Source organism: Perissodus microlepis, chromosome 20 (assembly GCF_051167445.1).
Source record: "Perissodus microlepis isolate ML-2025 ecotype Zambia chromosome 20, ASM5116744v1, whole genome shotgun sequence".
In the NCBI taxonomy this organism is placed as follows: Eukaryota; Metazoa; Chordata; class Actinopteri; order Cichliformes; family Cichlidae; genus Perissodus; species Perissodus microlepis.
In genome coordinates this window covers 9,894,226-9,921,505 of record NC_140480.1, presented here as the reverse complement: position 1 = coordinate 9,921,505, position 27,280 = coordinate 9,894,226, and the positions used below count along the sequence as shown (strand labels likewise).

At 39.7% G+C, this 27,280-nt stretch overlaps 2 protein-coding genes across 7 annotated transcripts in view; one reads left to right on the top strand and one right to left on the bottom strand.

Moving 5' to 3' along the window:
* The window catches only part of cfap74 (cilia and flagella associated protein 74), a 54,335-nt gene extending 51,593 nt beyond the window's left edge, over positions 1-2,742 (bottom strand). For all 6 annotated transcript variants that reach the window (XM_084916107.1, XM_084916111.1, XM_084916106.1 and 3 more), the window contains exon 1: positions 159-2,742. The gene's annotated coding sequence lies outside the window, so the exon portion shown is untranslated. The remainder of the gene's footprint in view (positions 1-158) is intronic.
* A 96-nt stretch (positions 2,743-2,838) lies between these two features.
* gabrd (gamma-aminobutyric acid type A receptor subunit delta) lies at positions 2,839-26,733 on the top strand. Its single transcript, XM_084916114.1, has 9 exons — positions 2,839-3,341; positions 17,840-17,955; positions 19,895-19,962; positions 21,219-21,439; positions 21,838-21,920; positions 22,157-22,294; positions 22,710-22,865; positions 24,311-24,522; positions 25,664-26,733. The coding sequence occupies exons 1-9, from the start codon at positions 3,274-3,276 to the stop codon at positions 25,988-25,990; spliced, it is 1,389 nt and encodes a 462-aa protein (XP_084772240.1). The 5' UTR covers positions 2,839-3,273; the 3' UTR covers positions 25,991-26,733.
* The last annotated feature ends 547 nt before the right edge of the window (positions 26,734-27,280 follow it).

The following is a 27,280-nucleotide window of genomic DNA, read 5'->3' as shown; positions in this document are numbered from 1 at the left end:
TAATCCTAAAAGAAAACTGATGTGTCTTTTATTCGAGTTGAGCTAGCTTGAAAAGCAAGAAAGTGGGGCCAGCTAAAGCAAATAATAATAACAATACAGTGTTTGCTCTGTGTCACTCTTACGATAAAAACAAAACATTAAAAAAAAAAAACGGTTACCTTTTGTAGCTCGTCTTTCCTCTTATAAAAACGGCTTCTCAACATCACTTTTTCTCAAAGCAGCCATGTTTGCTGGTGTTTCCAAGGAAACGTGACGCGAGGGGCGGAGTCGTACTGCCCGCTGAAACCTTCCAGGTGCGACAGAAATTAACCGTTGGTGGCAAAATAGTACCGACAGCATCAAAAATCGATTTACCTGTCGAAATGATCCAAAAGAAAAGTCTGTCGTTGTACCGTAATGACATGGCAAACTGTTACAGACATTATAAGACTTTAATTCAACACGAAATGTAAAAATGTAAAGGTTTTAATATCTAAAATGACTTTCTTTCTTTCTTACAACATTGCACATTGCCATTCACCGTCTTTTTTTCTCTGGCCTGACAACAGTCAAGAAGCCAGAGAGCACAAAACATCTCAGCTGATTTAGAGAGAATGATAAGTCTGTGTTATGCAAAGTCTTTTGTCAAGCATGCACAACCCCACGGGAAACAGGCGTGCATTTTCTAGTAGATTGGTGGGTTATTGCACCATCACAAGGCTTCTTTTTCTTTTTGCCATTATTAAGCTTCCATCGAGCTCATCATAATTTTGAAGTGGAATTCACAAGAGGAGGGAGAAATGTGTGTTCTTACTGTATATCACACTGAAGTCATGTGACAGGCCTAGAGGAATAAGTTGTATTACCATAGGAGGCCTGGTAAATAAATAGTGTGAGGATGCGTGACTGTGATGAATGGGAGGGAGACTTTTGTTTTGTTTTGTTTTTTGAGATAAAGGGAAGAAAAGTGACTTCAGTAGAAAAAGGAGCTCGGCCGATATTAAGGAGGGATCAGCTGGAGAAAAACAGAAAGATAAGAGAGAGAATACATGATGGTGAAAAAGGGAGCCTAACAGGAAAAAGGAGGAGTTTGTGGATGAGGAATCCAACAAATGCAGTCCTGTTAAATGCACTGTAGTGTGTACGACAACCTAACATTTTCCACATCAAAAGCCCTTACAGTCCAACTCCAAGAGAAGGGGTGGCCAGGAGGGTGGAGTGAATCTACAGCCCCTGGCCATGCTGACCTTTATGGTGCGGTTGACAATAAATATAAGCACCCACCTAATGGAGAGAGCTTGAAAAATAATTGAGTTACAAAACTTTGGAAAAGTGGACTCACAGAACAAAAACAACCACACTTCAGGAAAAATGTATCAACCAGATTCAGAAAGAGACTAATGACTAGTTCAACTTCATTAACTTGTATTTGATGTATATATTATCCTCTTAAACAGCATTGTTTTTGTTTTGTCTGCATGGTGAGGATTACTGCATCAGATTCGAATGTGCTTTGCCTGACCATATTCGCAGTTGCTGCTTTGCTTAATGAGACATAATGAGTGTTTTTCCAGGAATTTTTAGAAATCCGTTACTCGAAAGTAGGTATGACAGGAAAGTAGAGGAGGAGCAAGACATGAGGAGTGCCAGTGTAGGAATCCTCATCCCTCCCATCCCTGTATTCTCTAATATGACTTTTCTGTCAACTTACTGTACTGATGTCTTATCTAATCTCTATTCAGTTCCTTTAGAGGCTAAATCTCGTGAAACTGTGGCCTTTGATCTCATACACCAGAAAATGTTTGATCCCTGAGAAACAGTCTGATCTGCATGTGCTTTAGAAAAGAATTATATAACAGTCTGGGGTGGAGGCGTGGATGTAAAAGTGTACATACTGTAGGCTTATTTCACAAAAACCTAGCAACACATGCAACCAGGTTTTGGAGGGCATATTCCAGATCCACTCTATAAGGCTTTTAACAGCTGGGTTTGCAACACAACAAACACAGTCTGTGATTACGTTTACACTGCGAAGGAGGACATTACAAGATTAAACTAAACAGTTGTTCTTTTATGCATTAGTACATGCATTTTTTTTTGTCTCTCCTATACATAAAATATGTCTTTTATTTTTAAATTTCCCAGTTAGAGAGGCAATACTCACCATAAATTCAATATGCTGAGCGAATTGACGGAAGGCCCCAAATTTTGGTGTTGGTCCGATACCAAGTAAATACAGAGTCTGTTGCCTATACCAATATATTTAAGCTATAAAGGCAGTGTGTGTGAGCTCATTTTTTAAAACTGTTTTTTTTTGGAGACCTGGAATGTTAAAGTATCTGTCTCTAAAGCATGTTAGTTCAGCTTATGTGCTACAGGCTAAAATAGACGTGACAGTCAACACAAAAAGTTTCAGACATTTTTCATAGTGCATGTTTGAGGTTCATTTCCAAGAAAAACATTAATTACATTTAAAAAAGAATAAATAATTTATTTAAGACAGTTGAGTGGGCTTCATGCTGAACTTAGAAAAGAAAAAACAAAAACAAAGTATCGGTCCTATCGCGCTAGTATCGACTCGGTAACGATCGCGACACTATTGTCCACCTCCAAAGAAAGGACCTCTGCGCACACTTTGGGCAGCCCCCCTCCCAGTTTGATCTTATTCCAACAGAAAGAATCACAACTTTATGTGAGCCACTAATTACCTAATAGAGATGAGTCAAGTGTGTCAAACATTACATAATATATTGAAGTCCTTTGCTTATGATGCCATTCCTGCCACCCCCCACCCACCCCCGCCTTCTGTGTCCAGATTCAATCTGACGTTTAGAGGCCAAGCGACGGAGGAATCGACAGATTAGCGAGTCTCCATCCCTCTCTCCCACCCTCCCTCTCTTTCTCTCCCTCTGCCTCTCTCCATCCTTTTCTCTCTCACTCGCTTTCTGCGCTGTTGGTGGATGTCAGGCGGTAGATCGGCTCCTTGTTTCGGTCGGACCCGGAGTTTTGTCTTCATCTTTTTCATAGGCGCGCTCTTCTCTTGTGCGCTCCTGGACGCGGAGGAATCGGGGAGCTCACGACCATGGGGTCACCATCACCTTCACCTTCAGCACCACACTTTACTTTGTTCTCCGCGGCGCTGGATCGGGAGGAGAGCGCACTAAAATAATAATAACTAAAAAACAAACAAAAAAAGCTAACAAAAAAATCCTCTTGTGGGCTTTGTCGTCGAATTACATTGCGGGGGAACTTTTCTCTTAGCATTACGCATATATTAATCTAACAGCGTGTGGAATGGAGATCCCAACTTTCCTGTTTTCGAGTCTCGCTCTGCTCTTCGTCGGAGGAGATATTTTCACCAGGTGAGATCAGCTGTGCTTTTGGGTTTTTTTTAAACTTCTTGCAGGTGTCTTATGTGCTTCCCACTGCGGAGCGCCATGAATATTCCGGAAGAAGTTAGCCGTCAAATTATAAACGGTGTTAATAATAATAAGAAAGCAACAAACTAGAACGATAAAACAAGGAAAGGCACTGTGATATCCATCTATTTAGGAGCAATAAACTGCTCTTCTTATTGATTTAAAGTCTCGCGTCAGTTGAAGTCCTGCTTGTTGTGCAACCGCCTCCCACGACTCAGCGCTAGCAAAACTCACGTTCACGTTCACTCGTGGATAAACGGACTTCTACAGGCTTACATAAAACTACTTATAGACACCCACAATCTGAAGTCTGCTTTCTTCCCCGCTTGCATGAACCTGATTACACCATTTGCATAATGCATATGCATAGTAAGAGGTGATTGTTTTCTATCCCCCCTCCCCTGGTGATGAATACCAGCTGAGTGGAAGCGTTTGCGTGCGCGCGCGTGTGTCAGATAATGTCACGAACCTCCAGGGGGTGACATTATCTGCCACGTAAGGGATCAAATACATCAGATGATCCCATGATGCAGGCCTCATACTGTAGTAAACACAGTACATTTAAATAGAATATCACGAAGGTGCTCAATTTGGGAGGTTAAATAAAAAAAAAAAGGTGTAGGTGCTGCTGGGAGCTTCAGTCGTGAATGCGTCTCTGAAGTAGGATTATTCCAGGTTGTGTATTATAAGGTAAAAAAAAATTCTTAAGAGTGATCCAGTCCTATTCAGCAGCGGTTCAGATTTCAGCCATTTGAAAAGATTTATCAGGACCATTGTGCTGACTCTGAGGATAAATTACCTCCTCACCCAAGAGCAGGTCAGGTCTGTCTAAACTAGTTTACAGTGCTTCGTTTTCGACAGAGGCCTGCATTCATAGGCATTCAGTTCGCGGGATAATCAGCATCTACTACAGAGCTTCAGTTTCAGTACTTGCTTTCACACTGAAAAGGGCAAAGGGTGAAGCTCCCTAAGCTTTGAGGAAAATTGGGGAAAATCACCTCTATTGTCCCTCTTGGCTGTTCACCAGTAGAGGGAGTAATAGCTATTGTAATTGGATTTTCCTGCCTCCAGTCACTGCTGTTATTATTATTTTGTTCTCAGTACAATGCAGAGTGTAGGCTTTTTCTTGCACCTCATTATGTGTCATCTCTCTCTCTTTCTCTCTCACACACACACACTGATGCACACACACACACACACACACACACACACATACACACACACACACACTTTGCAGAGGAAACCTGCACGCCGCTTTCTTTCCTCGCTCCTGCTCTGCACAGAATCACCCTGATTCTCTTTTTTTAGCTCCTCGTTTATCCATTTCACAAAAGTTGCTTAGCTAAGTTGCGCCTCACCACCTTTGGTGTTGCATGAATTTCACAGTTTTTTCTTTACAGCTGAAGTGTCACTTACCCTTCACTTTACAGAGTACAATCTGCATCTAAATGGACTGTATAATGTCTGTAACAGAGGAGTGGGCTAGAAAACATGCTATTGCGTAGTAGAGAAAAGCATCATCCTTTGGTCATCAGTAGCCCGAGATAAAAATTGTCTTGAAATGGTAACTGTTAAATAGAGTGCCAGATATGTGTTAATCCATCCCTGAAAGTACTGCCCAGTAAATGCTTTTAAAAATCTATCATGCTTAATCTTTTCAGGGATGATCTTACTCGTTTTAGAAAAGTAAAACTATAATGTACAACTTGTTTTTAAAGATTTAGGTCTTCGGGTATTTCACAAAAAGTGCCTGGTAGTATTTAAACCATTGCAAATAAGTTGTTGGCCTGTACTCTCTCACACATATGTCAAACATATCTCTCATTAATAATATCAAGTCACTTTAAGCCAGGGAGAACATTGCTGTCACAATGTAGAAGCTGCACTTTACTAAAGTGACATGTCTTTTTTACACGTCTTTTATTTCTGCAGGTGAAAGTGTCACTGATATTAAAAGTGTTGTTTTCAAGAGAGATTATACAAAGAGGGCAGCAGAAATAGGAAGAAACACAACACTTCAGTTCTATAAACGTACTTTAAGGCACCAAAAAGCGCTGGAATAACACACAGTCACAAAGATACTTGCAAAACAGCTCATTTTTTTCTTTCCTTCTTTATTTTATATTTAACTCATTTTGTCAGTCATGTTGTCTACAGATATTTACCAATACAAGCAAATATATTAGACATAAAAACCACACCGAAACATCAGGAGTCACTTTTTGGCACGACACCTGGAATACAGAGTGAGTTAAGAAAGCGACTAACGCTTATCCCCACCTCATTCACCTCTGCCTCAGTGCACGAATATTGCAAATGATCGACTGTATAATTTTCTGCAAGTGTTGCATGACAGTTTAAATGTTCATGTCTACAAATTGCAGATTTTTGATTTTTTATTGGATCGGGCTTGTTAGCAAAATGCAGTGAACCTGTCATAATGGGCGATGCATTGCTTTCTTCCAGTGTGGGAAACTTTAAGGGAACTGTACAGAACCGACATTCATACAAGATGGCAGGGAGTTAATTTACCGCACTACACTGGTTGAGTTGATTCAAACACAGGCTAAGCCTTTTCATTAGCTTTTGTCACTATGAAAAAGGATTAATGTGTTTTAGTCTTTTTTGTACCAGCAAAGGTGTGACTAATATAATAATGGTGGCTCTGTTATATGTATGTCTAGTCATTAATTCCACCCGTGTTCTTGCTGCTGTCACAGTCCACAGTGGATTTCTATCACAAGGGCCAAAGATCATGTTTTTAAAAAGAAATGAAAAAATCCATATACACGATTAACCTGACTTCCAGTGGTTTACCAGTTGTAAGAATTTATTGTGACGCAGCAGCTATATAAAGTGTCGAGTCTGCAGTGTTATTATAATTAGACTTCATTCAGCTCTGATTGCAGGAGATAAGTCAACAGCGAGGCTGCTATCTGGTCACAAAGACAGGAACATAAATCAAAACTCTAACAAGACCCGACTCCCGTGACACACAGGTGCTACTAAAGGTAGCTGAACATACTGACACAGGTGCCTGTACAGCCAGATTACACATAATACTTTCATGCATGTCGGTGTGTGGTTATCACCAGCTGACTGGAGGTTGAAAGGAGATTCACAGATTGTGCGCTACAACAGCGATATCTCAAAGACCAAGAAATGTGACAATAAGAGTGCGGGGGAGAAAAAAATACTGATTAAGTCCAGCAAAGCTAATCTTTGAAAGAAATGAGGACCAAAAGAGATTTAAGCAGTCCTATTATGCATTACATTTTCTCCTCTCTTATTTATACTGGTAATTGTGGTGGATTCTCATATTAAATAATGAAGTAATGCACACATAATCCCTGTGAACTCAAAGTTTAGGCTTGATACTTCTCAGATTTTCTACTTCTCAGAGTTTAATGTCCTCATAGAGGGATATCCTTAATACGGTGTGGCTGGCTGTGAGCGCAGAAGACCCGCTGACATGCTGTTCAAACCTAGCCAATTGTATAAAAGTTAGCTTAAAGAGAGTAGGAAGTGAGCTAAAATGGATGATAAGGATCTGATGTAAGGATTAGTTTGAGTTGTAAATACAAAGCCATTTTAGTAAACTCCAAGTTATGAGCAAATGGTAAATGGATTGGTTTTCATGCAGTGCTTTTCTACTATACTTAAGCACTTAAAGTGATTTACACAACACACATTGTTCACTCATTCATACGCATGCACTTTTTTCTATATCTGAATGCTTTTCTGTCTAACATTCACACTCTGAACGCATCAGAGAGAAACTTGGGGTTTGGTATCTTGCCTGAGGATACTTTGGCATCCAGACTGGAGCAGCCAGGGATCAAACCAACAACTTTGTGAATAGCAGATGACCTGTTCTACCTCCTGAGCTCCAGTCTATTAAGTATATAAGGCCTCTTTTAAATAGGGCCTTTGTTGTAAACGAAATGCATTAAAAACTGAACACAAATAGAACAAGAGACTCACCTGCAGGCTGACTAACCCCCTGGGGAAAAGTGTTGGATTACTGACAGAGCAAAGCTGAGTCTAAAGAACTCTTTAAGAGCCCAATTGTGGCATTTATGGACTAAAATGCACAGATTGTAAGGAGTGTGGGTCCATCCTATTCTCGGGGTCTTGCTGCAGGTCAACATGGCCCCACGATGCAGCTAATCATATTTTATTTTAACTGCTAGTCGAGCAGTTTAGCTTAGAGCACACCCGGGAAGAGAATTTTAGTGTCATTATTTACCTTTTCAGGAGGACATGCACAGGAGGTCACTCCCCACCTTTGTTTTCATGCGGACGTGTAGTTTAGGAGCAGGTGGCTGCCCCTGCTTCATGCAGGAGGATTTAAACTCCACATTTTATCATCTTTTCTAGCTTGTCACACTTGTCCTTAAACCTGCACTCAGGTGAAGCCCTTGTCCTGACTAATCCGCATGAGAGGCTGACTCAGCGGATAAATCCCCCCACCGTCCGGAGACTACATTTTCCAGTAACGCTGTGTTTTGATCATGTTCCCCCGGCTGCATGGGCTGGCTCCGAAGCCTGACTGTGAGCTGGCTACAGGGTGATGCAGGCACACCTCAGCGCCTCAGCTAGAAGCCGCCTACTCAATTTATGTTGACATATCACACGTAAATGGGAAAAGGAAACAGTTTAGGACAGTTTTGCTGATTTCATTAATTTCTAGATAATTACACATGAATTTATTTTACAGTTTGCATGTCACTTTGATAAGTATGTTAAACGCAATGAAATTAACCTAATGATAAATACCAGCAGTATCTAATCCCCATGAGAATAGACAAGGAGTTCTGCGTTGGGTATTTTGCACTCAAACTGTAATGTGAGTGCTTTGGAAACCAGTGCATAACAGAATTTCCTGTGCATTTCCTGCAGTTCCTTCTATGATCATTATATTCAAAGCAAATGTCAAAATGATTTGCTTTATTTTATCCAGCGGAGGTGTGATGTGTCGGCAACGTGATGTGTGACGAAAGCTAGTCCGTGACAAACTATCCGAGTTTGGAGATGTTCCGGGTCTTCGGGCTCTTTAAAATAGCGCAGGATATTCACTGACCTGAACGCGAGTCCTGCAGCATTTTCCGTTCAGATAAGGACCTCTCTAACAGCAGCACTGTACAGCATGATCATCCCACAGACTCCATCACAGTTTTTTTATTTTATTTTTATCAGAGGCAGAGACAGAAGCCCTGTGTTTAGAGACACCATTATGTAACTAGAGTATCAGGAGTCATACATATGAAGTGCCCTTGAGCAAGACATCGAATCCCTCCCAGCTGTTTTGCAGCTGACCTTTGAGCTTCCTGCAGAGGGAGGAGAGCAACACATGTCTTGGTATCAATGAGAAGAAATGGAAAGGGTGCAAGGCTCACAGATTTAGAAACAGCAACTTATCTTTTTTTGTTTCAGACATAAATTTAGTCTTCCATAAATGATCTTTTTCTTCTTTTTCTATTCCTTTCCCTGTTTTTTAGTTTGGATAAACTTCAGTTCTAGACCATCATACAGGAAAGAGATAAAGTGAAAGATAAAGCAGTAATTTGTCCATGCATTACCTAATCATTGAGGGTTAAAGGAACGATCTATACACGACGTGTTGCTGAATTATGTTTTTTGTCAAGTATACTAATTTTATTTTGTTTTATTCAAAGGTTGCATGAACACAGCGGGCACTTTAGCACAGGCTAAGCCATATAGCTCGCGAAACAACTGTTTACATCTTGTAAGCTTCAGTTGGCTAATTCCACAAAAAGCAGTGACACTGGCGTAGCCGCACAGGTCAGCCAATCACAGCCTTGCAGAAAGACGGCTTTGTGACTTATAATTACGTAATTCTTTTCCCCGTGCTGCATGACTACACCTGATCTCAGTGTTTCCTCCACCTGCCAAACCCTAATTTAGCCTCCAGTTATCACAACGATCCGCCCCCCACCAAGCCCAACTCTGTCTAATGGGGATAAATGTTGCTTTTTACCATCATAATGAAGAAATAGTTTTAATGATAGAATAATTTTTAAGCTTTCAAAATGCTCGCAGTGATAAGCAAATAAATAAACAATGCCACCCATTACTACTGCAGCTATTTAACACATCCACACTCGCTAACACAAATTATTATTAGTATAAAAATATATATTCTTAGACATTAGAAACTTTAATGTTTAAAAACACAAATGTTGGGAGAAACTTGAATACTTTTAACAAGAAAAAAAAGAGAAAGCAAATCCAAGTTTGTTTTTAAATTTGGGACTCTTTCTTTTGAATGCATTCTACATTATCTATTGATACTTGTATTAAAAAAATGGATGTGCAGAAGGAAATGGAGCACTCTGGAATGCAATTAAGACTGACAAACATTATTTGAGTGCAAATCTGGTCAATAAAACATCTGTTTGCCGCATGGCAGCGCAGCACAGACCCTTAATTATGACTGCTAATGCAGTGCGAACACCGTTAGAAACCCACACCTATAAATGTGAAGCAGCTGTTCAGTGATTTAACTATCTATTTATTCATGTTTTATTTAATATTTATCCCAGTTTGATTCATTTCACCACAGAACTAATAGAAACAGTTAGATCAGGGCGCTGATAGGTAGTCCAGGTATCGATTTGAGCGATTATACGATACTGATTAGGGTTGTTGGTGTGTGCTGTGCTTTGCATTCACAAAAAGACACCATAAATTTGAGTGAAGCCGCTTCTCTTTGTTTTTCCTCTCCCCAACTGTTTAATGTTAGCTCACAAACAGACGGCAGATCCGAGCCCTGAGAGAGACGTTTAATGAAGGCGAAATATAGAAGGATTAGGAGCGTCTGCAAATGCACACCCTCTCAGCTGCTTGTCATGGATGGAGGGGTGGGAAAATGAAGAGGCGCAAATGTTTCGTAAATCCAAGAAAGCAATCAAATGTTCAGACCGGTGCGTCTTTCAACAGAAAACATTTGATTTTTCTTTGGAGAAGAAGTGAAGTTGTTTTTTCCTCCTTAAGCAAACTGATATGTTTGTAGAGAAGGAGAACATTTGGTGTTAAGAGAACAGCTTGCAATAAAAGCAATAATCTGTGGCAAATGTGAAAAATTATATATGTATATGTGAAAGTCAGTAAAGCCAGATTAATTGAGTCGATAAAAGCTTTTAGTCGGGATTTTGGACCCTTGGATTAACATTTCTTCGCATGTGTTTTAGAGTAAATCGAAGCAGCGCTGCACACGAGCAGCCCCATCATATAAAGAGGGAGAAAAATTAAAAAAAGATGCTGTGCAACAACTACACCATGACAGAAAAGAGTCTTAGTTATTACATACAACTCCTTCACACTAAATATTCAAAGCTGTGTGGGAACTGCAGAGAATAAAGGCACCAGGGCCTTAAATCTTTAAATCCTAAAACAGTTAACAACTGTAAAATGAGTGTTAAATTGCAATAAATAGAGTTCTACTATAGGATTTGTGTGATATACATTTCCACCCGCTTTCTCCTCCCCTCCAGACAGAGGTCTGTTTGACCTTGGTGTGTTAACAAATGACTTGAAAGAAATGCTCTTTATTTCCAGATTTAGAAACTCCCAATTAGCGCAGAAATCCAGGAGTCACTTAGTGATTAATTAATTCACTCAGTGCTCCCATTTTTTTTAGTCATGACAGTGATTGCCAGACTAAAAATACATCTGCCTCTGCAAAATAGATCCACCGAGAAAATGTTAATGGCATGGCAGAAATGTTTATTTATTTTATTTCATATTCAGTTAACCAGCCGTTACATTTTGGTGAATAGTTTCCGTATGGCAGCGTGGAATAATGCTGTGCTCTCGGGCACGTCGACTTTCTTCAAATGTCAGCCTGATTTCAAAGGTCAGCTCGCGGCTTTTCATTGTCGAACGAGCTGAACACCTTCCACGAACCCCCCATGCGGTCCATTTCCCTGTCGATACCACCACCGCCGGCCTTTGAATGTCAGAAAAATCGTATTTGTTTGTAGCAGAAACAGTCAGCACCTTCAATTTTGCACGATAGCTTTGCTTCTAACATTTGATTCATCTCCATGTGTCTTTTTCATGGTGATGTCTAACAAGCCATGCCTCTTTTCAACATGCACTTCTCATTTTTAAACTGCCCTCTAAATATATGTGTATGGATCCGTGTATGAGTGTTTCAGAATACAAAACTGCCACCTGGTGGTATCTCAGCTGTGCTACGTTTGTGAAATCCTTCACAGAGGCTCCTGCTGTTGCTGCTCACAGTGTTACCTTTCTGCCCTCAGGCAGCACTCAATGATTTCTGGATCCTTAAAACAGACAATAGCTTTAAATGTTGCTGTTATTCCACTCCTGGCACATACACAGAGGTGGCAGTGCATGGGGGCAGTTTGAACTGAGGAGAATGCAAAACAATGCATGCACAAAGGTATGTTGTTCAGAATAAAAGTCCACAGTGTAATGAGAGCCTATTTTCAGTGAAATACAGCGATTTGGAGGTTTGTGGAGTGAGGCGCAGCATTTTGTTTATTATGCGCTGTGTGGAATCTGAGGCTACGCTGTTAGATTTGGATCTGCTGTCTGACTCCTTGTGGACAAAAGCACGCTGTGGAAACACGACTGAGGAAAAATATGTCAGCCAGGCTTTAATCAGCGTGGCTTTTGAATGCTGAAACAAGCGCAGACTTTTTTTAAAAAAACTTTTTGAAAGGACGCTGAGAGATGTAATTTTGCACTGACATTCAGCATCTTTGACATTCAGGATTTAATCATTTTCATGCAAAGAGGAAACAAAGCACACAAACAAACAAAGGACGAGTTGCTTTGGGTGAAAATAAATGACCAAATAATTGCACGCACACGTTTTTTTCTTAATGTTTGAATCTTAAGAAAATGTGATTTCCTAAATCAGCGATGAATACTTCAAGGATGCAAGAGAGTTTTGGAAAACATGTTATTAATAAATGTCATGTTTTTGCGCTCCATCTTTTTTAAAAGCACATGCTGACAAGTTATAGGACTAAAAATGATAATTAAAGTGAAGGTTCCTTCATTTTCATAAATAAACACTGTATTTAAAGCAGCATCAGTCTTTTATAAAAGCACTAAATTAAAAGTAGAAGGTGTAGCCGGTATGGATGACTTCATTTTCAACTCCCTTAGCCTTTTCCTTCTCTCTTTTTCCTCTTTGTTTTCCTTTCTAGAATGCAAATGTATTGTTTGCTTTAGTCAGCTAAAAAGAGAACTATTTCTGTTTTTAGCTGGTGGTAGCTGCTGGAGCTTGACTATTACCCTGTTACTCTATGTCATGTAAATGTGTAAACATCTGCAAACGATTAACAATTTGAGCTCACGTTGCTCTTTTTTTGCGGACCTTTTGTTACATCAAATATTTTCCCTCCAATTTTATACAGTTGAAAAGTAGAGATGGACCGATCCGATATCACGTATCGGTATCGGTCCGATACTGACCTAAATTACTGGATTGGATATCGGAGAGAAATTAAAAATGTGATCCGATCCATTAAATATCACAAAAGCACCTCACAAAACTTGCGACATGGCGTAACTCAGCTCATAACCTTAGCACGTCGGAGGAGTATGCATCACGTGATAGAACGGCTGTGACGTGCGAGACCTGTCGGCGGTCTGATTGAGCATTTGGAGCCTCGCTACCAAACTGGCATTTCATCTCCGAGAAAGTTATCCCAGAGAAGTAAAGCCAGTGTGTGAGTTCATCTCTGAATGTTTGTAAAGCATTCCCACGTTAAGCTTAACAACCGATATATGGAGCGACTGCCTCTCTCTCTCCCTCCTTCTCCTGCTGCTACTTCAATCATGAAACTGATCAATGATCAGCTGATCGGCTTTTCTGTCGCGACTCCGTCTCTCTTGTTTGTTTTTGGCACACTTTGCACCAGAAAGAGGAAACCAGCGGATACACAACAGCAGCACCTTTAAGCTTGATAAGCTGTTGTTAGAATGGTAACTGTGCAGGGGCGGGTCTAGCAAGGTTTAGCCAGGGGGGCAGGTAGGGCATTAACAGGGAAAGGGGGCCACAAAGAAATACTTTTCTTTCTTATTCTCATGTCTAGCTTTTAATAAATAGTTATCTGAATCTTACAACCAAAGTTTTCATCTGATGTAAAATGTATAGAAATCCATTATTGTATATAGTAACTATTAAGTCTAATATGTACCCTTGTAAGCTATAGTACTTTTTCCTTTGGGAAGATACCATCTGTGCAGTCTGCAATTCTGTTGAAGAAAGATGTTGAATCTAATTATTGTAGAAAAATAATTGATTTCTGTGCATTTAATTTTTTTTAACACGTAAGATAAGATAACTCTTTATTGTCATTGCACAGTCATACATAGTACAATAGTACAATGAAATTGGAAAACGTGCATTAAATTAAAGTCGATTACGTTAATTAAGCATTATTAGGTGGAGGGTGGGGGGTGGTTCCCCTTTTGTTTTGGCTGGGAGTTGGCAACCCTATTAGTTAGGTTGTACTCTTTAAAATACCAGAATAGGGAGGATGTTCAGGTTTAAGTTTATTAGTTGATCAGTATTGCTGATCTATGAAATATTTTGGGTGCAGTGTATTTTTTGCATATAGGTATAACAGAATAGCTTTAGTTTTGCTTGTTTTTTTAAAACTTGAGTATCAACTTATACAAAATGCAGCAAGATATTAAAAAACACACACTTTTTATTCATTATAAAATACACTATATCAGATTTATATCGTCATCGGCAGATATCCAAATTTATGATATCGGTATCGGACATAAAAAAGTGGTATTGTGCCATCTCTATTGAAAAGTAAAGCCTGACTAATGTATCAGCATTATCAGCCAACATTTGGTATTTGCCAATTTATAACGGCTGATAAGATAAGATAAGATAAGATAAGATAAGATAAGATAACCTTTATTAGTCCCACACGTGGGAAATTTGTTTTGTCGGAGCAGAAAGTGGACAGTGCAAAGTTATATAGCAAAAATTAGAGAACACTGGAATACAATAAGAATAAGATACTGTACACAACTGTACAGAATAGAATAGAATGAAATAAAATACTATATACAATAGAATAAAATAAAATAAAATAATATATATACAATAGGATAAAAATAGAATACAAATGCTATATACAACTGAGTAAAAATACAACGTCAGAAAAAGAGCATTGCACTTAGTCTTATTGCACATGTGCGGATGTGTGTGTTTGATCAGCTGCAAAAGTCTTAAATTAAATAAGATAAGATGAGATAAATTAAAATGAAAAAGTAAACAAGAGTTCGGAGAGACACCCTTCAACCATTTTAGGAGCATTGCACAGTTTGTCCACCAAAGGATGCTCTGGAGCTTCCCTTTTGGCAACACGGTGTTTGAAACACCAGAAAAACAACAACCGGCTGATCAGAGCAGAATCTGGCAGAAGGTAAACGAGTAAACAAATGATTACAAGTGTGATATTATGGAAAACTCTTTGTGCTTTGTGTGTCTGAAAGAATAAAAAATATTGGGCTATATATCGGAATTTTGGCTTATAAATCACCCCATATAGGTACTGGTACTACAAATTGTATACTGGCCGGCCTCGATTACAGGACAGTCAACGGCTAACATGAATTCCTTCCATTAATCTGACAGATTCTGAACATTTCAGCTTCATGTCTGGATGCACAACCTGGTCACTTCTGCTGTGATTGACCTAGTGACATTTACAAACACAAAACTGAACTGCTGATTATGACTGGACATAAATCTCGTGCTTTGTATGAGTTGCTCAGCATAATTGTTTATGAGAATGACATTTGATCTATGTTTTGCCATAACAGGGGGGCTTTCATCATTTTATACTGTCGTCAATTCAGAAGAGAGGGCTCCTCCTCAAGGAGCCTTTGTATGAATGGCAAGGGAAAGTCTCTCACATATTACAGGCACACACAGAGATGCACAAAGAAACACAAAGATCACAGTGGCAATAGATAACAGATACAATTAGACATTTACAATACTGTGCAGAATTCTTGAATCATGCCTCACTTCTTTATAATTTGCTGTCAAAGAGCCAGACTTTCTAGTCATTTTTAAACTGGTCTTGAGCAACAATTCTTCAGGCTTCTTCTTCAGTCTGAAGGTCTTTTAATCCTTTTTTTTTTTGCACTGTCTGCTTTCTGACTCATTTTCAGTCCAGTTCTTGACCTGAGCATTTTCAGAGGAACTTTCTTATTGTTTGTTAAGCCACTTAAAACTCACCTATGAATCATTCGAGCATAAAATTTAGCAAAGAGGCAATTTTCTTGCTAGTAGCGTGTCAGGATTATGCAAAATATATAATTTGCTCCCAGTTTTTTGATAAACTAACACAGTTCAAAAGGCACGAAGTTGTATTTTTGCACTAAAAAGCTGATTCCCAAAGAGCTATTACATGAAAACCTGGCATATTTCAGCATAGAGTGCAGTGTGTTGTTAAAAATTTACTAGACAACTAGGATAAAAGAAGAAGTTGCACGTCTAAAATCTATATACAGTAGAATACCACTATCTGAAATCCATTTTCTTAAGAAACAGGAAAAAATCTAGCAAAAACCTAACATGGTGGAAACTGTGTTGTGGGCTAAGGTTCCATTTCAACCAGTGGTGTTAGGGATCCACCACCAGTACCATCTGGAAAGGATCTGATTGACAAAGACTTCCACGGTAATGGCAGCCAACATATAAAGAAGAGCTCAGAACGCCCTTCAGGAAGCCTGGAGAACTATTCCTGAATACTAGCTAAAGAAATTATAAGAACGCCTGTCCAAGGCTGTGCTGAAGAATAAAAGTGGTCATACCAAGTATTAACTTTCAAGCATTAGAATTGCACAAATTCAGTTTTTACCTTATATACTATATTTCCGTGTACATTTTAAGTGCACCTATGTTACGTTTTTCTAACAAACTTTAAAGAGATGAAAGGTTGCTCGAGATTTTTCCACAGCATAGTCAAGTGTGGGTACACTTCACTAGACACAAAGATCCCTAATGTTCTCTGTTACCAACACTGATATAAGTGTGACCTGAGTCTAAATTACTTTAATCAAATGAAATTCACTTTAATTAATTTATAACAACAGTCGCCTCAAGGCGTTTGATATTCTAAAGTAAATACCCTAAAATAACAGAGAGCCAACCCCAACAATCAGATGACGCCTTAGTGACAGTGGGAAGGAAAAACTCCCTCTTAACAGGAAGAACCAGGCTTAGCGAGGGTCAGCGATCTGCCATGACCAAACAACACGCTTTGGAAGGTTAATAATAAATAATGATTATTTGCAAGGTGGTGTATAAATACATAGCGAAAGAAAAAAGGTGAGTAAGGAAGAAACATTCTGTGCCTCGTGGGAAGCCCTCAGCAGTATAGGCCTATTGCAGCGTAACTAAGGGTTGGTCAGGGTCTTCTGATCCAGCTCTAACTATATGCTTTTTTAAGATGGAAAGTATTAAGCCTAATCTTAAAAGTAGAGATGGTGTGTCTCTCCTGAATCCAACCTGGGAGCTGGCTCTACAGAAGAGAGGGGCCTGACAGCCTCCCATTCTACTTTGAAATATCCAAGTACGTCTGCAGTCTGAGAGTGAAGTGCTCTTTTGGGATGATACGGTATCATGAGGTCTTTAAGAAAAGATGGAGACTGATTATTTAAGACCTGGTAAGTGAGAAGAAGGGTTTTAAATTTAATTATGGATTTAACAGGCAGCCAATGAAGAGAAGCCAATTTGGAAGAAATTTGCTCAATATTTCTAGTCCCTTTCGGTACCCTTGATTCAACATTTTGGATCAACTGAAGGCTTTTGAGGGATTTGTTTTTAGGAAAAAACAATAATACTGAATTACGATCATCCAGATAAATAGCATATTTGTGTAATATGTGCATTGAAAGATGTGTCGTGGTCAAAATTGACTCCACAATTTCTCACAGTGTTCCTGGAGGCGAAGTTAAAGAAATTCAGATTGAGTATCTGGTTAGATACCATGTACAATAACTGAATTTCTTTTTAGAAGTAGTCCAGGCTCTTATGTCTTTAAGATGTTTCCACAGTTTAGCTAATTGGTGTGTGTCATCTAGCTTCATGGATAGACAAACCTGGGTATCATCTGCATAGCGATGAAAATGTATACTATGCCTTCTTATAATACTGCCTAAGGGAATCATGTGTAATCCAAATAGACTTGGTCCTAGCACAGAATCCTGTGGAACTCCGTAATAGGAAAAATGAACGATTTAAATAATGAATCTTATATATGTTTGAAAAAGTGGTTATTGTGTCAAATTTTGAGATGTACTTTTACGTATGCTACTAACTCTATCTGAAGTTCTGCCAGGCTTTCCTGTGGACGTGTGACAGGACAACCACTGAAGGCTGCTGTGTTTGTTTTCTTTAGGGCCATGCTGAGTGACGTTGGGGACTATGTAGGTACAGACATTGAAATATCCTGGTTACCTAATCTGGATGATTTAATGAAGGGCTATGCCAGAAATTTTCGCCCTGGGATAGGAGGTGAGTATGAGATCTACTGCTTGTGGCGTTGGGTTACATTTCACCGCCTCACATTTACAGCCATCCTTAGCATCACCCAACCGAAGTCCTAAGTACAGGAGCATGGATTGCACTTCATCTTCCAATTCCATTATCCCGAGAGGCGCCGTTGGTTTGGCTTTTCCTGTACGACATTAAAACAAGGCTCTGTTTACCTCATACATATGCTGACAGGTGAACAGTTTGTTAAGGACACACACAAAAAACATTTATTAAAGAGAGGCTTTGCAGGAGGGATTATGAAGGGTGTTGCCCTTCAAGGACACGCCGGAGCGGAGCGGTGGCACAAACATTGTGTGCTGCTCTGGAGAATTTGCTAAGAATGGCTGCCAAATGTGAAACATTCAACGACCACAGCAATAGATTTCTCAATCTCACAGCTTAACTCAGCTGAGGAAAGGTGAAAATGTGGGGGCAAGAGTGCCGCTATCGCCACACACATACCACCCTGTGCATGATGCAGAGAATCATAATGCAACATCATGTGGTCACTGCATTTCTATTTATGTCACATTTTAATGTGTTGAAAACAGAAGCTAAATGGAAGGCTGTTGTGACCACTGGGGAATCATGTCTGTTATTTCGGGGCAGTTTCTTTCACTCAAATCCCACCCCATGCTATTAATATGGAGCAATAACAGGGCCTTAAATATATGATAATTATGAAAAATGTTTCTGCAAGTTAAATATAATTTGTAAGGATAGTGATGCACAAGATGTAAAGAAAAGACGTGACAGACAGATTGTTTCATAAAAAAAGCACAATGTATTTTTTTCTTTACATAAAATTTATGGGTCTTGTTATCGCCTCACTTGAACACTGAATAACTACACAAAACCTGATTTGAAAGTTGAAAACCATATTATGAACCAAAGTGTCTGAATGTTTCCAATCTCTCTCATTGTCCATCGTGTTTTGCACATCATTTTAACAGTAAGGGAAGATTAGTTCTGCAGTGGAAGTGGAGTCTTTTTTTAATATAATGCAAGAAACTAATATACAGTAACAACTTTTCCCACTGTCAACATCAATATGTGCTGCCAAGGTTTCCAGAGTGCAAAGCCTATTTGCAAATGCAAAGTTTCTGAACTGATAATGCTGTAAAACATTTTTCTGGAATTTTAATCTATTTGCATAATTAGAGTGGTAGCAAACAAAATCAATGCCACGTTTCTATGGTAATGCTACACATTGTGCTTCATTCTAATATGCAGCGAAATATTTTCTATTATATTTACTAACCAGAGTTGGTAAAATAGCTGTTTAACAAATGTTATAGTCATCTTTGTACCTGCGCTGGAGAATAGAATCACATCGCCCTCTAAACTCTCCCGTTTACATCAACATACAATAAGCATACAACTGAAAACCTCTCCCCATTCACTTGCATTTGGTGTGGAAAATATAAATTACCCAAAATGGCATGGGGAGGTGTTGAATGATGGGAAATGATTCCTTAATGTTTAATATATTTTAAATAGCCTTTCTGTTCTGCATCACTGAGCCCCCCCGTAGTTTCTGCCCTCTAGCATTCGATGACTGCTGCACGCTCCATGCTAATCATATGGCAAACTGTTGAGTGAACGCTACAGCGTATGTGTGTGTGCGTGTGAATGTTGGCAGAAGCTCTCTCTGTGCAAGTCCAATGAAAGCCCAGTGTTGTTTATGAATGCCCATTGTGTGATGTGCCACTTCGCATGGCTAAACTGGATAATGCTTAATCTCTATGCACCGTAGGAGTGTTTGGACGTGGGAGGAAGGTGGTTGGGAGAAAAACAGATGGGTTATGGAGTTAGGATGGGAGGGACCAGAATGGGAATCAGAGAAGTGGCGTGGGTGGGTGTTTGAGATGGGGAGGGCAAAGGTTTGCCCTTTTTTTTCTCACCATTTCCTCTGCAGGTCCGCCCGTGAACGTGGCCATGGCTATAGAAGTAGCCAGCATTGACCACATCTCTGAAGCCAACATGGTAAAGAACAGACACTCGCTCCTTCTTTCTGCACCGAGATTCTCTATCATCACGTCACAACTGTCGCAACGATCAAAGATTTACTATTTGCATAATCCTGACATATCCCACTTGAAGGTTTAAACGCATTCAGTGTGAACATTTGTGACACATCGGGCGAGTTGTTGGATAATTTCAGACTTTCATGGATTTTGTAAAGTGAAATATCAAATCCAATGGGGCAATTCATGTTTTGCACAAATATCATTTTGCGTAACCTTGTAATCGTGAGCGGCGCCATGTCTATCATGAAAGAAGGAGTTTAATCTTAAAACGCTTCAATTCAGTATGTTTTTTTTTTTTTTGCTTAACATCTGAAATAAAGTCCAAAGTGTGGTGGCCAAAAGAGCAATGAAACTAAAACACAAACATAAAGTGCACAGTATTCAGGGAAAGGCTGCAAAGTAAGACAATAAAGCCAAGTGCTTTATTGCTTTTATGCTGCGAGGACACATAAAACACAACCGGACACTGAACTGCTGCAGTAATATCTGAATTATGCCAGCAGAATAGTAAAAAAGCACCACAGTAGTTACTCACGTCACCAGCCAGTGCGGCATGTGTGCTCCAGCATTGTTTTCTTCTTTTTCAGCCTCCTCTCTGGTGGTTTATGCTGTTTGATGCTAATTGCAGTATTTCACTCTTTGGTTGTGTTTTTCTGCATTTGCAGCCAGATCTGCATTTGTGTGGCTCACCAGGCGTTTGAAGATGGCTTTTTGTGTTTTCTTTTCTTTCTATATTTCTGTTTAGGAAGGAAGTTCAGTGTTACATTTTGCTGAAATCTCTTGCAATAGGAACAAAATATTTAATTCAAATCTACAATATAGTGACAAAAGAGTTATTATTCTTTTTAAATTTTGCTATTATAACAATAATTAACAGCATAGCATTTTAACGGTGATATCAGTTTTAGGGTTATGTCTGAAAAGAAATGTGTTTGGACCCTTTAATTAAATGTTGCATTCATCATTAATTGAAGGGCCAAAATCTCTTCTTACTAAAAATTCTTATTGAGTAATTACTTTTCTTTTATAAATAATTTCATATTTTGACACAATCTCACCAACGATTTTTCCTATATAAATAAGTTATTCCCAAAACCGTCCAGAATAATGAAAAAAATTAAATATATTTTTAAAAATAAAAAGTAAATATAATTGAACCTAATATTCCTAACAGTCTGTCTCCCGTTTTACATTCCGTGGTGTTCCTGACAGGAATACACCATGACTGTGTTCCTGCGGCAGAGCTGGCACGATGACCGCCTGTCCTACAATCACACTAACAAGACTCTTGGACTGGACAGTCGGTTTGTGGACAAGCTGTGGCTGCCCGACACCTTCATCGTTAACGCCAAATCTGCTTGGTTTCACGATGTGACCGTAGAGAACAAGCTGATCCGCCTGCAGCCTAACGGAGTGATTCTATATAGTAGCCGGTATAAACAAACAGATCATTGTCTTCTCTTTCTTTTGCCTACAGAAAATTATAAGATAATTCTGCAGTTTCATCTTAGTACACCAGAAATTTTCACCGTCTTTCGTCATTGTTTTGATCAGACTGCACTGTTTTGGTTAAATATAACAGTTCTCATTAGCGCTGTGTTTGGATGCAGGCTGTTTTGAGCAAAAAAATAATAATAAGAATGCATGAATAGTAACTAAATGGACTTTTCGTTAAAGAGTCAGATTTTTATACCAGGAGTTAAATAATGAAGGATTATGGCAGGTGTATTGATGAACATGCAAAAAGACGAGCAAAGAAAAGTAGTTTTTTTTTGGAAAAATGACAAATTGAAGAAACAGGGTTTGATTAAGCGAGCCGTTTTGTTCCTAGAATCACTTCGACAGTGGCGTGTGACATGGACCTTACCAAGTATCCCATGGACGAACAGGAATGCATGCTGGATTTGGAAAGCTGTGAGTTGGGATTGATCTTAAATGTTCATTTCTTCCTTCCTACATTCATCTTTTTGGGTTAAAAATGTTATTTCACTTTATTGCTGAAACATTTCATTGTGCGAGCACGGTGACATTTGTGAAAGGTTACAGTGTCTGTGACAGGATGAAAATGCTAAATGTTGAGCGAACCTCGCGCTGCACATCTGTGTCGGCTGGACGGGTAAATGTCTTTTTTGTTGTTGTTGTTTTTCTAGATGGTTACTCCTCAGAGGACATTGTGTATCACTGGTCGGAGAGTCAGAGACACATTCACGGTTTGGACAAATTAGAGCTTTCCCAGTTCACCATCACGGACTATCGCTTTGACACTGAGATGATGAATTTTAAATCAGGTGAGCATCATTCTTTTCTTTTGTTTTGTGCCTGTATTATGTTTTACACGTATGTGGTGGTTTTGGACTTTGGTCCCTCTTGTGTTGGAGAACTCTACACATACTTCTTGAAGCATGACTTCTTTTTTTCAACCAGAGGCACTTCTGTGGTTGTATTCTATTCGTAGACGAAATGCATCAAGGCAGACTTGCTGCTGAGCCAGGCAGGAGATTTAGGAGATGAGAGCAGTTGCTGCTGGGAAGATGCAGCTGCAACACCATTTTATGCGTTAAATCTTGAAGTTGTGCCACTAGGGGCAAAAGCGAGGCAAAAGATGTTGCCTAGCGTCAGAGCCTGTGAAGAACAATGGCCTCTTTATGATAAATAATTAGCATGTTTGGTTTGAAACAAAGTGACTTGTTGTCTGCTTCACAGCGGGGCGCTTTCCGAGGCTCAGTCTTCGCTTCCAGCTGAGACGTAATCGAGGTGTCTACATCATCCAGTCGTACATGCCTTCGATATTACTGGTTGCAATGTCCTGGGTGTCCTTCTGGATCAGCCAATCAGCAGTTCCTGCTCGTGTATCCTTAGGTTAGTATTAATTGGATGAAGTATATTTGAACATTTCAAAAGGGGTTATTTCAGTGAAGGTTGGTGCTCGTTCGTTCTCTGAAAGGTTAAACCACATAAATGCCAGTTTTCTTTTCTTAGAGTCTTACTGCGTGTGGGGTTACATTCAAACTAATGCATTGTGGTTACAAGGAACAGTAGCAGCCTATTGATGACCATCACAGGATACAACATAGCTCAATACATAATGATGTTAAAGCAAAATAATAAATCTTTAATTCAGTTCCTGCACATATTTCTTCAGGTCTCACACAGATGTCCTCACAGGCCTGAATATGTTATCTCTACCCCCAGATATAAGAAACATTGGTTCTCTCCCCCAGTTTAAATCTCAACTCAAAACCCATCTGTTCAAATCTGCATATTCACTGTGAACCCACTGTTTGTTAATTTTATCTTGTGCTTTTGTTTTATTGTTCTTCATTGTGTCATTGTTCTATTATGTATTTTATCCTATTGTACAGCATCCTTGGGTATCTTGAAAGGCGCTTTATAAATAAAATGTATTTATTATTATTTTTTTTTGTTAATTAAAAAGGATTTTTGATTAAGTATTTTACATATGCCATGCAGCCTTACCTTCTGCTATGAAATCAGACTGCACGTAAACCTTAATTTCGCAATCGAACTTTGCAGTTTCCCGTCTGAAAATTGCCCACCTGCCTCAACCATCCCCTCTGCTTGCTCATGTTGAGATTTTACTCAAAGAAGAAGAAGATATATATTTCTTGATGTAGTATGGATACAGCTAAAGAGCTTCTCAGTTCCCACCTCTCTCGATGGTCCTGTCTGTTTCAGTCAGTGTTAAGCAGCTTATTAACTTGCAAGTGCAATGAAGTTGTGCCCCTCTGTTTGGCTGCACACACCGGGGGACATGCTATGCAGACAACAGCTAGACAACTTGGTGGGCCAAAATATATCAAAATGCTAAATTTGCATGCAGGCTAAATTAAAATTTGGGGATCGGGCCCTCCGGCCTTGAATTTGATGCATGAGGATGAGACAAGTCAAACGTTCATGTCCTCTCCAGACTAAAATTCTGCAGAATGTGCCAACAGAATCACTGATGAGCTGCAAACATTTTAGTTAAAGCAAGAAAAGAAAAAGAAAAGATTTGGACCAGATGATGGGACACGAGCAACATTCACTCTGAGAGAAACATGAATATGTACACCAAATGTTTTTGAAAATCCTGTTCCTCATTTTGTTTAAAGCTACTAACAGAAAGGGGATAGTGTTCCCTTAGGAAACCTTAGATTAACCACCTAACTGACAGTTTATACTGTTGAGATATTGTTGTCTAGACTACAGTAGGGGACCAACCAACCTACAGTCTGAGAACACTAATCAAGAGCCCCACATCCACAGAAATCAAATTTCTGCTTTGTTTTTGTTCTTGTCCACAGGGATTACAACTGTTCTAACCATGACCACGCTGATGGTAAGCGCTCGCTCGTCCTTGCCCCGAGCGTCAGCCATCAAGGCGTTAGATGTCTACTTCTGGATCTGTTACGTGTTTGTGTTTGCGGCCCTCATCGAGTACGCCTTTGCTCACTACAACGCTGACTACCGACTCAAAGAGAAAGCCAAGGTCAAGGCCAGCAAGCTCAGCTCCGAGGTGAGAATCACTCATTCGATCATTTCCGTCATGTACACCTGTCAGCAGACCTTTCAATATGGAGCTTCGGGGCGGTAGGGTGGGGGTGTTGCTACTAAATTGTGCGCACCTCTTAAACATAGACCTAGGCCGGACATCAGGCCTTGGTGCTGACAAGCATCCATCCCACTGACCTTCAGCAGGACATGAATCTCTATAGACCATAATGGGAAAATAGATGATCGCCCCACAGGAAGCAATAGTGATTCTCATCATACTGTCAGCTTCTTAAGTTGCTGGTGTCCATCATAACTGAGGTAAACCTTCAGAATAACAGTGGCCGCACCTGCTATAAAACTATGAGTACAGAAATATTAAACGTACCAGATTACCTGTCAGAGCAGTGAAGCGATTAAAATTAAATGTTGCAGTGGTGTGATTGTGAAAAAAAGGAGCCAAAAAAAGAGTTGATGTGAAACTGCAATGACAAACCTGAATACAGCATACAATACTCGAGCACGACTGATATAGGGTATTTTACATTGATGCTGATGCAGATATCAAAGTATTTTAAAATATAATATTACAATAAAACGGCCGATGTAATTTTCTTTCAAACATACAAAACATAAACAGATTTCTCAAACCTTTGATTTTAGTTATTTATTTACTTGTTTACCCTCTGCTCAACTCAGCTCAGCGCCCTCTGGTGGACAAACTATGCAACATCAACACTCAAAAAATGGTTGAAGTGCCTCTTCTTTACTTACATTTATATTAATTGTCTATTACAAATGCAGAAACAATAGTTTTGCAAATGAGCTGACAACATTGGTCTGATCGCTTATGCTCTAGTGAGTACGGTGTAATCAAAACTGCCAAAAGAGATGATAATCATTAATACCGCACAATTAACCCTTACCTTAACCACTGACAGGGTTAGGGTTAGTCGTGTGTTTATTTAAAAAAATGAAGCGTTATAAAATGTAAAGTACCAGGATGGACCAAATACTTAAAAGCTTTTGCTTATAAAGTAGTTATAAGTTATAGTAGTAGACCTCATGAATGCAAAGGGGTTGAATTGTCACTTTTGCCAAATTTGCCAGAATAGAGCTCTGTCAGGTAAATGCTTAGATGCTTCTCTGTCTCCTCCTCTCCACAGTCTATTGTAAAGAACGGCAAACAGGCAATGGTTCTGTTTTCCCTGTCAGTCACCGGCATGAATCAGGGCGTGGTCATTTCCAACCGCCACGGTCGAGCCCAGCGTTCCAGCAGCGAAATTCCCGGGGAGGGTGGAACGGAGGAGACGGAGCCGAGGCGGAGAAGATCCAGGCAACCGGAGGAGCGCGAGGAAGAGAAGAAGAAGTGCTGTTCCAAGTGTGTCTGCAAGCCCATTGATGCAGATACCATCGACATCTATGCCAGGGCCGTGTTTCCTTTCACTTTCGCCGTGGTGAATGTGATCTACTGGGTGGCGTACACCATGTGAAGAGGAGGCAGCGGGTCTGAGCGAATGGCTGCCATCCAGAGCTGTATATAAGAAACTGCTGGAGCTGTGCCACTTTAATGCTGGCAGACTGGTGCAGCAGAAATATACTGCAGCCTTCAGTAAAGGCGAGAACTCGTCAGACAAAAGACAAAATAAAGTATAATGGCCTGTGAATATGGAAATATGGTAATTACTGGAAGTACGTAGAAGTTTAAGAAGTTTTAAGAGGATTAAAATATATTTAAACACAAACAATGTCCTGCAAAGGCGAAGGACTATGTTGCCTGTGGAAGACATACAGCACACATTTAATACAGTTTAACTAACAACAAACACTTCCACATCGACCTGTTATATAAGCCGACTTAACACGAGACACCAGACCTCACGTTCACCAAAACAGCCGCACTGACCACAAGCTCTCCTCTAAATAAATACAAATAAGCATACTTAGCCTGTCTAACTCAGAGCCACAATCAGTGAACCACTTGTTATCTCACAAAGCAAAAACACCACCCAGACAAGAGGATAACAAGATGAGGTGTACTGCTATTCTGCATGGCTGAGAACTCACTACCCCCTCTCCCCTCCCGCCACTGCTATCCCCTCTCTCGCTCCCTCTCCTTTGGTCCCCCACCCATTTTTTTTCTGTTTATTTTCACGTTTAGGACACCGACTGGAGGGTCTTATCTCCCTCTGCCAGTTCTGCCTGTTTCCTTGCCATTAAAGGACTTCCTCCACTACCTGTGTGTGTGTGTTTGTGTTTCTCTCTCCTAGCACCAAATGATCTCTTGAAAGCTAAATCCATGTTGGTTAGATATATTCAAAAGAAGACGAAGCTGCTTGAAATCCCATCTGGCAGGTCCGAAATGCAAAATTTTAAGGGGTTATGAATAATTAACTTATCAATTATACTTTGCTCTATTAATAATTTCCTACTCGTGCCCGTCCTTTGTCTGAACTGGGAAATTGATTTCAGGAGACTCGTGGATTAGAAGGCACCACAGCTCTTTAGTTTTCTTATTCAGTCACTACATTAAATGCAGTGTATTATGTGACCTCCAGTTTGAGCATTTCAGCTTCTTGAATCAGAACGAAACTGCATCTTTGATTAAATTATCAGTTTGCTTTGCTTCTTTGATGAAAGGTTCAAGGTGGACACATCAGCCAGTAACTCTGAATGTTGTAATCAGTTGTAACAAAGTGTGGTGTCCACAGATTGTACAGACCATGTGGATTTACAATACTGTGCAAAAGTCTCAAGCCACACTTCATTTCTTTATATTTTCC

Excerpts from the sequence above, each read along its gene's own strand:
- gabrd (XM_084916114.1), top strand. The coding sequence starts at position 3,274 with ATGGAGATCCCAACTTTCCTGTTTTCGAGTCTCGCTCTGCTCTTCGTC. Across the intron at positions 17,956-19,894 it reads TTTTCGCCCTGGGATAGGAG|GTCCGCCCGTGAACGTGGCC; the intron begins GTGAGTATGAGA and ends TTTCCTCTGCAG. Across the intron at positions 21,440-21,837 it reads GTGATTCTATATAGTAGCCG|AATCACTTCGACAGTGGCGT; the intron begins GTATAAACAAAC and ends TTTTGTTCCTAG.